The sequence below is a fragment of the Aedes aegypti genome, chromosome 3, assembly GCF_002204515.2.
Source record: "Aedes aegypti strain LVP_AGWG chromosome 3, AaegL5.0 Primary Assembly, whole genome shotgun sequence".
NCBI classification, from domain to species: Eukaryota; Metazoa; Arthropoda; class Insecta; order Diptera; family Culicidae; genus Aedes; species Aedes aegypti.
Window position 1 is genome coordinate 406506484 of NC_035109.1, and position 13812 is coordinate 406520295.

Genomic DNA, 13812 nt, shown 5'->3' on the forward strand with positions numbered 1-13812 from the left:
AAAATCAACAAATTCCAAAAGGGCCTAACTGAAACCATGTTCAATCGAAGGGCCTAACTGAAAGGGCCTAACTGGTTTGAAGATTCATTGAAGGGCCTAACTGCTGATGATATTTGAATGCAACCATTTTCACGAGTCGTTATGCTATTTGAGATTACTAACGTTTTGGGCCACGTAATAAACCATAATGAGTGTCTAACACAAGTATAAAACTAGTAAAAAAAAGTGAATGGGTTAGAAATATCAATAATCAATATGTTGCTGATTTTGTATAGAATAGTTTCAAATATTTAATATATTTGTATGATATTGTGTTGTTTTCTCACATAATCATTAAATGTTGTCGAAGAATTATGCAAATCACTTCAATAATCAATAAAATTAGCAAATTCAAAAAGGGCCTAACTGGTTAGAAAATTCGTAAAAGGGGCCTATCTGCGGATGATGTTTGAATTGAACTATTTTTACAAGTTGTTGTGCTATTTCAAATTTAAATCGTCGTGAGCCACGTAATAGACCATTATAAGTGTCGAACACAAGGGGTTATCCGAAAATGACGTCCATTAATTGGGGCCTCCTCCAATGGGGGGATGTACGAAAATGTGACAGTGCATGGATTGGGTATTAGAAAAAGCGTCCTCTGTCACGCTAGAAGGGTTCTAGAAATCCCGAAAATGGACGTCATTTTTGGATCTTCCCCAAGTATGAAACTAGTAAAAAGCGAATGGGTTTGAAATAGGAATAATCAATATGGTACTGAATGTTCAACCGAAAATTTCCAATATTTAGCTATTATATAGTGTTTTTTTCACATAATCGCTAAATTTTGTTCAACATTTATGCAAACCAATTCAAAAATCAATAAAATTAGCAAATTATAAAAGGGCCTAACTGAAACCATGTTCAATCAAAGGGCCTAACTGAAAGGGCCTAACTGGTTTGAAGATTCATAAAAGGGCCTATCTGCCGATGATGTTTGAATTCAACAATTTTTACGAGTTGTTGTGTTATTTGAGATTAGAAACATAATGGGCCACGCAACAGACTTTAATGTGTGTCGAACACAGGCATGAAACTAGTAAAAATGCGAATGGGTTTAAAATAGGAATTATAAATATGGTACAGAATCTTCAATTGAGAATTTCTCAATGTTTACGTTTTGCAGATAGGCCCTTTTCAAATGTTACGCTAGACTTTTGTGCAACCGACGAAAAAAGCGAAAAAACAACTGCATCAGCCGCCGCATCCAGTACACTGAACGAAATCTCCCGCCACGAATTGAATGATTTATAATTCACTTGTCTGTAAAACGTCACATTCCTCCTTTTGAAAGAAAATCCAACTATATGATGAATCCATCGACAAATTAACGAAAATCATCCAATTCTGAGATGACTTTCGTTGTACATCCGTATGACATTAAGTAGATATTTTAACTATGCTAACGCAAGTGAAAAACATCTAACTTATGACGGATTTTAACTTCTACCATGTTCCAAATCAAAAATCATTCAATTACCGTCCGAAACAACATATGGAAAGCTTACGATCATAGCTGTCAAATTATTGTTGTGAATCATAGTGTAAATATGGCGGCAGAAGCGTGGCGGATCCGAAACTCCCGATTGAATATAACAGGTAATTGCGTGTTGTGATGATATTATCAATGGTTATCTTCACTTTAACCATGTCTCTTTTATTCTAAAGGCCGGAAAAATCACTGATAAATGTGCGGCGGTTAGACGGAATTATCATGGAAGTTCTGGAGTCAAACTCGTGCGCTCTAGAGAGGCATCTGTTGCTGGCAATAATAATTATTATGCTCAATATTTATCCCTAATAAAACTCATATTGCGTGAACAGTCAACAGTTGAGAGTTATTCATTGTGAAATTGAATAGTTTGGAATTATTAATAACAATATAGCATGGGGTGTTTATATGTATGAACGATAATCATTCAATTTTATCCCTTTTTCAGAAGGATTGGAATCCTTTCAAGTTTGGATGATTTTCATTCAGTGCGATATGTAAACAGAGGATTCCAACGAGGATGAAAATCATCCTGAATGTGTCTGAGAATAGGTATGGGGCTCGGATGAGACAAAAATCATTCAATTCGTGGCGGGAGATTTCGTTCAGTGTAGTTTTCTTTTGTCATCGTTTTCACGCGAGAAGTGCGCAAAGAAAGGTGAAAAAGTTTTGTTCTCAATTCGAAGTGCAGAAAGTGCGTGATTTGCAGAAAACAAGAAAAAGGCCATCTCGCAGCATGGAAGCCCTCCAGAAGCATCTCGGCCAGATCAAGGTCCCGTGCGGCAGCGACAACGTCTACAAGGAGGAGTGCGTCTACAGTTTCGACAATCCGGAATCTCCGACCGGGCTTTACGTCAGTTTGAGTAGCTTTTTGGGGTTCGGAGAGGAATACGCGCGTCTTTATGCGGAGAAAAGTGGCAATCGGGTGTTTTTGCATTTGAAGCGGGAAAAGATAGAAGTGGCGGAACCGGCGCAGGAAGGACCGGAGAAGAAGATTACGAGGCTTGCGATTGGAGTGGAGGGAGGATTCCCATCGGAACAGAAAAAGTACGAGTTCCGGGAGCATTATAAGGTGGTGGTGCTTCCGGAAGGGGTGAGTTTTGCGTACCCGGATCAGGATTTGCCTTTGCTGGTGACGAATTCGGTGGAGGGGGTGTTGAATGCGGAAGCGGCCTCTGTGAAGCGGGAGCGCGAACAGCTGACTGGAACATGGGACGGAGAAGTCCGACAGGTTTCCCAGCATGCGGAGAATTTGTTGCAGTTGGACAATGGAAGGAAGATTCCGCCGACCGGATGGAAATGCGAACGCTGTGATCTGACCAGTAATCTGTGGTTGAATTTGACGGATGGGGCGATTCTTTGCGGACGGAAGTTTTACGATGGAACCGGAGGGAATGACCATGCGTTGAATCACTACCGGGAAACGAACTATCCGTTGGCTGTGAAGCTGGGAACGATCACCGGTGAGGGCAAAGGAGATGTCTACAGCTATCAGGAAGACGACATGGTGGAAGATCCCTACCTGGTCAAACACTTGGCCCATTGGGGAATCAATGTGGGTCAGCTGGAGAAGACGGAGAAGTCCATGGTCGAGTTGGAGCTGGACCTGAACCAGAAGATTGGAGAATGGGGCATTCTCTGCGAAAGTGCCAGCAATCTGAAGCCAATTGCCGGCCCAGGACTGACCGGAATGCGAAACCTTGGAAACTCCTGCTATCTGAACAGCGTGATGCAAGTGGTCTTCACCATTCCGGATTTCGTTCGGCGATTCGTGGATGGATCGAAGGAGATCTTCGAAAGCTTCCCAGCTGATCCGGCCAACGACTTCAACGTCCAAATGGCGAAGCTCGGAGTCGGCTTGTGCAGTGGCAAATACAGTGTTCTCACCGAGAACAGCATGGACACGGTGGACAGTCCTTCCGGAATTGCCCCGACGATGTTCAAATCCTTGATTGGCAAAGGGCATCCGGATTTCTCAACCAAACACCAGCAAGACGCTCAGGAGTTCTTCCTGCACCTGGTCAACACTCTCCAGAAACATTCTCGAAACCAAGCGGATCCGGCGGACGCCCTCAAGTTCAGCATCGAAGACCGCGTCGAATGTTGCTCCAGCGGAAAGGTCATGTATAATCGCCGCGACGAGTGGTGTCTTCCCCTTCAGATCCCCCTCAATCTGGCCACCAACATCGCCGAGGTCAAGAAGTACGAAGAAGACTTGGCCCTCGCAGAGAAGGAAGGTCGTCGCCTTGACCCAGAAGCTCTTGTCCGTCCAAAGATCCCTTTGAGCGCCTGTCTGGACACTTTCGCCCAGCCGGAAACCGTGGAGCAGTTCTACAGCACGGCCATCAACGCAAAAACCACTGCCAAGAAGACCACCAAGTTGGCCACCATGCCCGACTTCCTCATGCTGCACCTGAAGAAATTCACCCTCCGAGAAGACTGGACCTCCGTCAAGCTGGATGTCGCAATCGACATCCCGGAAATCCTCGATCTGGAAACCCTCCGCGGAACTGGCAAGCAACCCCACGAAGAAGAGCTCCCCGAACTGGTTGGCCAAGCCCCCTCGCCTCCTCCCATGGACCCCGCCGTTTTGGAACAGCTCATGGTGATGGGATTCCCTCCGGAGGCATGCAAGCGAGCCATCTTCTTCACCAAGAACTCCGGTGCCGAGGCGGCCACGCAGTGGATCATGGAACATATTGCCGACGCGGACTTTGCTGCGCCCTTCGTTCCCCCAGGAACCGACACCGGAAAATCCACCTCCGGCGCCGCTTTCGTGGCGGATCCGATGGGACTGGAAATGCTCATGGGAATGGGTTTTACCACCCAGCAGGCCACCAAGGCCCTGAAGGAAACGCAGAACAATACCGAACGCGCCGTCGATTGGATCTTTTCCCACACGGATGAACTGAACAGCATGGCCATGGGGGGAGACGGCCAAGAGACTGAAACAGCAGCGGAACCGAGCACCTCGAGCGCAGCGCAGTACCGCGATGGAACGGGAAGTGAGTATTATTATTATTAGCTATCTTTTCGCCTTTGGCGAGTTCTCCACGTTTCAATAAAAACCGGGTAATGTGCTATCCATCTCTGCTGGTAGCAGGTCTCATTTTAGAGACTTGGTCAGTTTTATAGAGGCTATTTTTTGAAGACTTGAAGTCTCTTATTTTTAATCAGGGTGTCTACTACCTGGAAAAACCTGGAAAACCTGGAATTATCAGGGAATTTTGATCACAATCAGGGAAATTATTTTGAGGCTGTAATTCATGGTAGAATATGGTCACGACAAAGGATTTTTGCGTAAAACCTCATAGTAACCATTATTTGCAAGAAAATTCTCTTCAAAAAAATTCGGCTGCGCCGCTTTTAAAACGCTATTTGAGCTGTTCAGTAAGGATACTTTTGTGTATGAAATTTTATCGACTTTCTAAAACATGATTGACGTTTTGAATATCTTAGTAAAGGATTAACATAGATTAACAGTAAATGATTCTTCTTCTTTCTGGCGTTACGTCCCGACTGGAGCCTGCTTCTCAGCTTAGTGTTCTTATGAGCACTTCCACAGTTATTAACTGAGAGCTTTCTTTGTCAATTGACCATTTTTGCATTCGTATATCGTGTGGCAGGTACGAAGATACTCTATGCCCAGGGAAGTCGAGAAAATTTCCAACCCGAAAAGATCCTCGACCGGTGGGATTCGAACCCACGACCCTCAGCTTGGTCTTGCTGAATAGCTGCGCGTTTACCGCTACGGCTATCTGGGCCCCCACAGTAAATGATTATCTAGCGCCGGTAGCATGTTTCTTATTAGAGAATTTGATATTTATTGTTATCCAAGTCTCTAAAAAGTCTCTATTTTTGAGGTAAGATCTTTGAAGTCCCTATTGTAACCAAAATGGTCTCTACAGTCTCTTCTTTCCTTAGCTTGCTTGCAGATGATTATGATGCAAAATTTCTTCCAATATTTCTCAGGAACAGCTTCAGGAATTAGCCTAGAGGTTTCTCCAGGGATTTCATCTAAAATACAATCAACAACTAAAACAGGGTTCTCTCGGGAAATTCTTCAAGAAATTCCTCTACCAATTATTTCAGTAAGTTTTCTAAAGATGCTTAAAGGAATTTCTCCAGAGTTTGCTTCAGGAAATCCTTGAGCACTTAAACGTTACTACCTACAGTAATTTTCAGTTTTTCCAAGAGTTCCTTCACAAAATCCTGCGGGATATTATGCAGAGATTCGATTGATTTTTTTGTTCAATTATCTTAGCAATAATCTACAAAATATTGTAAAATTTCCTCAAGTCTGCGTTCTTCTAGTTCTTCTATCCTTATTCATCAAGGGTGGCTTAAGAACTTATCCAAGTTTTAACAAATGCGACCCTAAGATTTGCTTCAGGAATACATCACGATTTACTTTAAAATTTAAAAAAAAATTGAAGGACAATTTTGTAGAAAATCCTGAGAAATGTTTGGAGGCATCTGCAGTAATTTCTGGTTGAATATTCCAACATGTTTTCAACGTGAGTGTTGAAGGATGTCCTAGAAAAATCGAAAGAGCAATCACCGGATTTCATTCTAGAGGACTAAGGGCTTAATTAAAAAAAAAAAAAAAAACATCAGTAATAATACATGAAGGAATTCCTGTTGAAATCCCTGAGGCACGCTATGTCTGAGCCAGACGATTATAAAAATCGAATGTAACTCGCTAGAGTTCAGTATTCGAGATATATTTAAAATCGGAGGGTTTTGGAATATTCCATCGGTGAAATTTTGATTTTTCCCACTTTTAAGCTATTTTTCATATCAAAACCCATGAAAATCCCCTTTTTAACGCATTTCAACCCATAAAAAATGTATGAAAAAAATGTCACCGATAGAATATTTTAAAACCTTCCGATTATAATAATATTGACCAAATACTGATATCTAGGGAGAAAAAAATCTGATGTACATTCGATTTTTATAATCGTCTTGTTCAGACATAGCGTGTGAAGTATTGTTTGAGGTATTTTTTTTTTTGGAAAAATCCAGGTTTTATATTGAGATATCCAAAACATTTTTTTGAGAAATTCCTTAGGAAAATTCTTGGAGAGGTTTCATGGGAAATAATCACCAAATGAACTTCATAGAAAAAATGTATGTGTAACCATATGTATGTAACTATTGCATTGTATTTATCTGATTCAGTTTGTCTTAAGTTCTTCGAAAATCAATGGAGCTATGGAGCTATCATGGGAAAGAGAGGGTTTATTTAGAACGCTTGAACATTTTCGAATGAAATGTAACAATTCAAAATCCAAAAGACCCATGGAAATGAATGGTGCATAGTATTTTTTTTGTGCGAGAACGTAGTAGTTAAAAAAACGTTCAAGAAGAAGCATACTTATGCACGTTCAGTTCACGATCATGAACAGAGCTCTAACAAACGAAATAAAAGACTCCATCATTGGAAAACATAATTAGTTTGAATAAAACTTAAACTTTGGCATTGTTAGCACTTCCATAATGGAATATTGGATATTGGAATAGTTTCAGCATGCGTTGAAAATGTCTTGAAGTGTATGAATTGCTATTAAATTGAAAACATTTCAAAATTTGATATTATTTTGTTGTAGCCATTTAAAATTAGAGTATTTCTTGAACCTAGAATTATTTTGTGATTCCTGGAAAAACCTGGAAATATCAGGGAATTTCATTTCGGTAAGCGAGTAGACACCCTGTTAATGGAAGGCGCCCGAAACCGGTCGACAGAAAGGTAATTTTTGAGCTTAGTAAGAATCAGGAATTGATTTTTTGTTGAAATTGAGATTATCTCTCACTCATCGCTCTCGGTAACAATCATGATCCTCAACACATCATGAGAATCTGATTATCATCTTCTGCTACAACTCTGATTAGATTGGGGGGATAACAGCTGTAAAATAAAACACCTACCCCCAATCACAGTGGGACGGATTGAGGTTTTAGGAGGAAAGATGGAACTCACGCCTTCAATTGTGATTTTACGTAAAAATGATGTTCTACAAAGTTGTTTCTAAAATAAAAACAATTTTTTTGGTCGGAACGAAAATTAGGGTGGCCCTATGTTAAAAAAGATAACTATCAAAACTTTTTTAATTTGCGGAATATTGATATGGTATGTTCTACAAAGTTGAAGATCAAAAAATTTCAAGCTGATTTGATAAAAAAAAGTTTTTTCCTAGCTCAAAAACTGACCGTTTTAGAGCATTTTTCGCTATTGATGTAGGGTGGCCCATCAAAAAAAATTTTTTTTTGTATTTAATTTTTATTATTTCAAGTTTCTTAGTAAAATTGTCTTCCTATTACTTTCAAGACTAATTGAAACGCAAACATAAAAGATATAGCTAATGGAAACAAATAGATACAAGAGTCTTTTCGTAATGCAAATTTAATTTACTTCCTTGGACATAAAGTATCATCGATACTAATACATACGATATACGAATGCAAAATGAAAAATATGGCAAAGAAAGCTCTCAGTCAATAACTGTGGAAGTGCTCCTAACAACAATAACCTGAGAAGTATGATCTGTTCCAGTAGGGACGCGATCAAAAAAAAAAAAAAGAATATTGATACAATTTTTTTCCGATGAAAAGTTCCCTCCCCTTGGTTATGCGACCTTGCCGCGATGGGAGGGCATAATCCATTAGCCCATATGATGGAAACCAAAGGCGTAACCTGTAGTGGTGGTATCACATTTTGGCACTTTTTGCTTAAAGCCGCGTAACAATTCATATGGCATAGACGCAATAATATCTCGGATGTGATCCAACGGACATTCTGCGTCATTGATAGAATTGATGCCCATTTCAAATAATTAATCTATTCGAAGTGGACATTAATACTATTGGTGACGTTCAGTTTGCCTTTTGCTAACCAGAATGATCCGTAGCCACTCTTACTATTAGCTAGCTAGATACATCGTTATCATATACGACGTAGGGAATACATAGGAACTCTTAGGAAAATGACTAGTAGATTCACTGAGTAGAAATAAGTGGCGACAATCTTAGTTTAATATGGTTTTTACATTGCCATAATAAAAAATACCTCTTTTTTAACAGCGGTATAAATAATCTAATTCCAGCTTCATTTTCGCAAAATTTACAAGTAGAAAGTAGGCGTTGTGAAGCATTGCATTTGCCACCGAAAAGTGAATCATGTAGGAGACTGTAATAGTAGCCTAAGGTAACTTTACTTTTCAATATTCACTATAAAATGACTGTGGAAAGTAAGACGCTGAGATCGATCATTAGGGTACACTTGCTAGTTTCGAAAAATTGTTGAACAGACAAGGAAAGTGACTTTTTTCTTCAAGGATATATGAACGTAATGACCAATAAATATTTTTACAACAACAAATTAAATTAACTAGAACTACTACTAAACAGCCTAATGTTGTTAAAACTTGACGACAATTGACATTTAAGACTCTAATCTAACGTAAAAGACAGGAGTAATCAGAATAGCACTTGAATGACAAATTATTCAAAACCATTTCGACTAAACAGTATTAGTAATGACACTACTATTTCAAACAAATTCTGATGGAGCTGCTGATTTTCACAATGCTTCCTTTTCTCAGAAGCAAGGGAATATGGGTACTTTTCAAAAACTACCACGTCACAATACTAATAAAAAACAGTGTTCATGTGGGCGCCATTGCCTAGTCCGTCTGAGTATTGGTCCTGGTAGAGGGGAAACTTGGCAAAAGCCAGACCGAGGGTTCAGCCTTGACAAGTTAAGCTGTCAGGCAGCTCCAACTGAATACCATACAAAAAAAAAAATCCGATGAAAAGTTAAAGACTTTTTGATAACTAAAAAAAAACATGTTTATATGTTTGTATAATTGGAAAACCAAAATGAATTGTGTTGACATGACGATAGTGTTTATATATACACTTCGGCGGATCTGTTTGCTAATGATATGACTGGTTCATATATTAATAACCGTTACTAATAGATTTTTGAAGGAACTCCCAAATTTACTATAATGTTCAATTTTCAGGCATGGCTATCTCTAAATTATAGCCCTAATTAATCAAAACATCTAAACATGATCAAATAATACATATAGTTATTCTTCTTAATCTAGCCTTGAAAGTCAGCGTCATAATCAGAAATTCTACTCTAGTAATATACCGTTCCAGATACGATATATCTCCTACGGTGGACAAACTACTAGTAAATGAGCATTCGTTACTTCCAATCAGAATGTTTCCCAAAGAGCCCGGCAAATCCCAGAACAGAAGTATTCGGAAGTTTGGGATGAGCCATGTCAGGAAATTCAACCGTGAGGTAAATTTAGAAGATATTTTCAAAAAACTTTTCTCCTTATTTATATTGTTGAGCTCCTTTGACTCTTTTCGGAAGTCTTCTTCTTCTTCTTTCTTCTTTCTGACGTTACGTCCCAACTGGGACAAAGCCTGCTTCTCAGCTTAGTGTTCTTATGAGCACTTCCACAGTTATTAACTGAGAGCTTTCTTTGCTGATTGACCATTTTTGCATGTGTATATCGTGTGGCAGGTAAGAAGATACTCTATGCCCTGGGAATCGAGAAAATTTCCTTTACGAAAAGATCCTCGACCAGCGGGATTCGAACCCACGACCCTCAGCATGGTCATGCTGAATAGCGGCGCGTTTACCGCTACGGCTATCTGGGCCCCATTTTCGGAAGTACGTATATAAAAATATAAAATAAGTTAGTTTTTTATTCCGATTTAAAGTCGAAAGATAATAATTGTCATGCAAAAAAAATCTTTTTTTGCTCCAACTACATTTACATGTAAAAAAAATGTTTGTTTTTCATGAAAAAAGTTTATAACTATTCACCGACAAAATTTATAGGCCTTAAAATATGCGTCTCAATCGTCTAAAGATGAAGGAATGACAACTTTGATGAGATATCTAAAAATAAAAAAAAATATAACACAAACCTATTTTTGAAGGGCCACCCTACATCAATAGTGAAAAATGCTCTAAAACGGTTAATTTTTGAGCTAGGAAAAAACTTTTTTTATCAAATCAGCTTAAAATTCTCCGATCTTCAACTTTGTAGAACAAACTATATCAATATTCCGCAAATTAAAAAAGTTTTGATGATTATCCTTTTTAACATAGGGCCACCCTAATTTTCGTTCCGACCAAAAAAATTGTTTTTATTTTAGAAACAACTTTGTAGAAAATCATTTTTACGTAAAATCGCAATTGAAGGCGTGAGTTCCATATTTCCTCCTAAAACTCCTATCCGTCCCAAATGGTACGTAGGCGAGAAAAATGAGTTTTATCATCGCCGGCTCTTTAGGGCTCTGGAGGAGCGCAAAAAGAATCGAAGCGCAAAAGCAGGGAGCGTAAGTTGGAATTCGGAGCGTAAGTTCGAATTTTGAGCGTAAAAAGAATTAGAAGCGTAATAAAGCTTTTCATTTTTTCTCGAGAAGTTTTGCGAAGAGTTGGAGTTTATCCGTGCTACTTCTCAAGGGTATCAACAGGGATGACGTAAACCATAGTCTGACGCCATTTTAAATCCAAGATGGCGACTACCAGTTTGTGAACATCACTTGTAACTCATGCAATTGGCAAGATGGACCGTGAGCGGTCTAGCCGTCCAAGTGACACCACAAAAAAAAAACTCATGCAATATAAGTAGTTTTGGAACGGGATATACTCTTCTGCCCCATTCCAAAATTACCCATATTGCATGGGTTTCAACTTTCAAGTGATTTTCACAAACCGGAGGTCGTCATCTTAAATTCCAAAATGGCGCCGGACATCGATGTCCGTCATCTCCTCATCGGTACCGGTATGCATACTACTTGGTTTTCGTGGGTCGTTATCAAGCAGGAGGGTAAATGGAGCGTAAGTTGGAATTTGGAGCGTAAATGGAAGGGGCGCAAAAAAAAGGAAGCGTAAAAAAGTGAGCGCAAAAAGAGGTTTGGCCTGCCATAAGCCTAATTTGCTGCTGAAAAGGAATCGCTAAAGAAATTTCTCGTCGATTCCTTGCAGAAATTTTCTACAGCGACTCCCGTTTGAACAGACATTGATTTATTTATTTATTATTCATATCTTCGACTTGGTCGTACAGATGGTAAAATATAAAATTACGATATCACATTTCCTAACCTATTTTTGAAAACAGCTTTCGACATATCAAAATCAAACAACACACTAACATTATTGAATGCTCTTACGCCAGCGGAAAACGGATTGTTTTGACCATAACTGGTTCTGTGGACAGGATTGGCGAGGAAGGGTGCATTGCGAAGACTTCGTGGTGGAACATAGAAAGGTACCTCAGAAAGAAGCATTGAACAATCCAGGTTTCCGGTAATGATGTCGAAAATGAAAACTTGTTGCGATTTTGCTCTTCTTTCCGAAAGAGTCTCTAAGTTAATTAGCTGACATCGATCAGGGTAGCTTGGCAAGTTTTCCGGGTCTCTCCAAGGAAGGCCTCTCAGTGCAAGTCGCAGAAAACACTTTTGTACACGCTCCAGTTGTAAAGAGTACGACAAATGATACGGTGTCCAGACCGGAGCTGCGTACTCTAAAATACTTCGCACCAGGGCGCAGAACAGCGTCTTCGGAGCGTAGATGTCTGTGAACTCCGATGCATGTCGACGAATGAACCCTAGGACTAGGGACGTTCCGATACTGCGAAGTATCGATATTTGATTCGATACGATTATCGAAATAAAGTATCGATACCGCCGATATATTGATTCAAAATATCGATATATCGGAATATCATATGATATACCATGCCCACACAGTTACGGATCACCCACAGTGACGGATCACTTTGGCGTTCAACATCGGATAACTCGCTCAAAACATAAACGTTGACGTAAAACATATTTTTCCCATGTTATACTATTTGTATTCTACCATTTGTAATGTTAAGCACAACATTCAACCGCTAAATAACGGTGTTTTTGACAAATGTTTAGTTGGTACCACACAGCTATCATTATATGGTCGTTTTCTGTAAGAAGTGCCGTCAGCATTCATAAGCTCCCACAGGTGGTAAAATTCAAATGTTATAGCATGTTTTATGCTCGTTCGCTACGATTTAGTATGAATTCATCTTTGGAAAACATTTTACTTGAATGTTTATTCAAAATACCGAATATTAGCACTTCTAACTAGTGATCCATAATATGGACCAGGAAATGATTGTTTACCACGGTTATGGATCACTTCCAACGAATGTAGATTTCTGCTATTTTATGCATTGGATTTGACATTTTTAGACAACAGCACTAAGGATAAAACTAATAAAACATCAAGGCTTGTAAATTTCATATTTTAGCAGACAAAAATGGGTGGAAAACTTGGTGTGGAGCGGAAACAGTTCATGTCTCAGTTACTACAATGCAGTACCACAATAAAAAGGGCATTTTACCCTTGTTTCCAGCTCTAACACTGATATTTGTTGCAGTAATATATGACACATTGTTAACTTTCGCCATACCATGCAATACAGATGCATTGAGTTGAAAATCTCTTGATTTTGCGAACTGATCCGTAATATGTCAAAATTTGATCCATAATATGAAAATTGATCCATAATGTGGTTTTCAGGAACCGACAAAACTTTTAATTTTTATGCAATCCTATGTAAATATTACACTAAAAACAGTTTACTAACCGAAGTTCCAATTTGAAACGATTCAATTCGTGCTTTTAAATTACAATTTTACGTTTTCCATGTCGTTTTATTGAATTTTATAGGTTGGACTCCACACTATTTGATCCATAACTGTGGGGTCATGGTATTTCAATGGAACAAATTTCCTATATTACTAGTGACCTGCTATTTTGTTTCCTAAAATTAGACAAAAAAATCTTTGAACAATCAAGATTATTGCTGTTTTAATCGACATTTACATAAATATACTCCGTTAACATACATTCTAGTACAATTCGAACGGAAACTGCTTTGGTTTTTTTTTAATTTAATTTACTTCTTGTATTTAAACAAAAAATACATCATATTTGGAGAAAACCCTACAATTATTTTTCACTTAGAGCATGTAATGGTCTCTAAAATTCACGTCCACGCTTTCAGAGAATGTCAGATCATTAAACAATTTTTATGTACGCAGATTTTACGAAACATTCAGGCGAGTTTTCTGCTGGGTGTAAATAAGTATCCGGTCAATTATCCCTCAGCTTTCGCAAGAACATGGTCAATACTATTCCCGACTGCTGAAAGATACGTAAATTTCTTCTGAGAGGCAGATTTGTCTCAAATATTAGTCTATGA

At 38.9% G+C, this 13812-nt stretch overlaps 1 protein-coding gene across 1 annotated transcript in view; it reads left to right on the forward strand.

Moving 5' to 3' along the window:
- Positions 1 to 1230: 1230 nt before the first annotated feature.
- The window catches only part of LOC5568587 (ubiquitin carboxyl-terminal hydrolase 5), a 28251-nt gene continuing 15669 nt past the window's right edge, over positions 1231 to 13812 (forward strand). Inside the window, exons 1-2 of the mRNA XM_021855913.1 lie at positions 1231 to 1249; positions 2142 to 4536. Coding sequence (XP_021711605.1) covers positions 2268 to 4536 — 2269 coding nt within the window. The 5' untranslated portion in view covers positions 1231 to 1249; positions 2142 to 2267. The remainder of the gene's footprint in view (positions 1250 to 2141; positions 4537 to 13812) is intronic.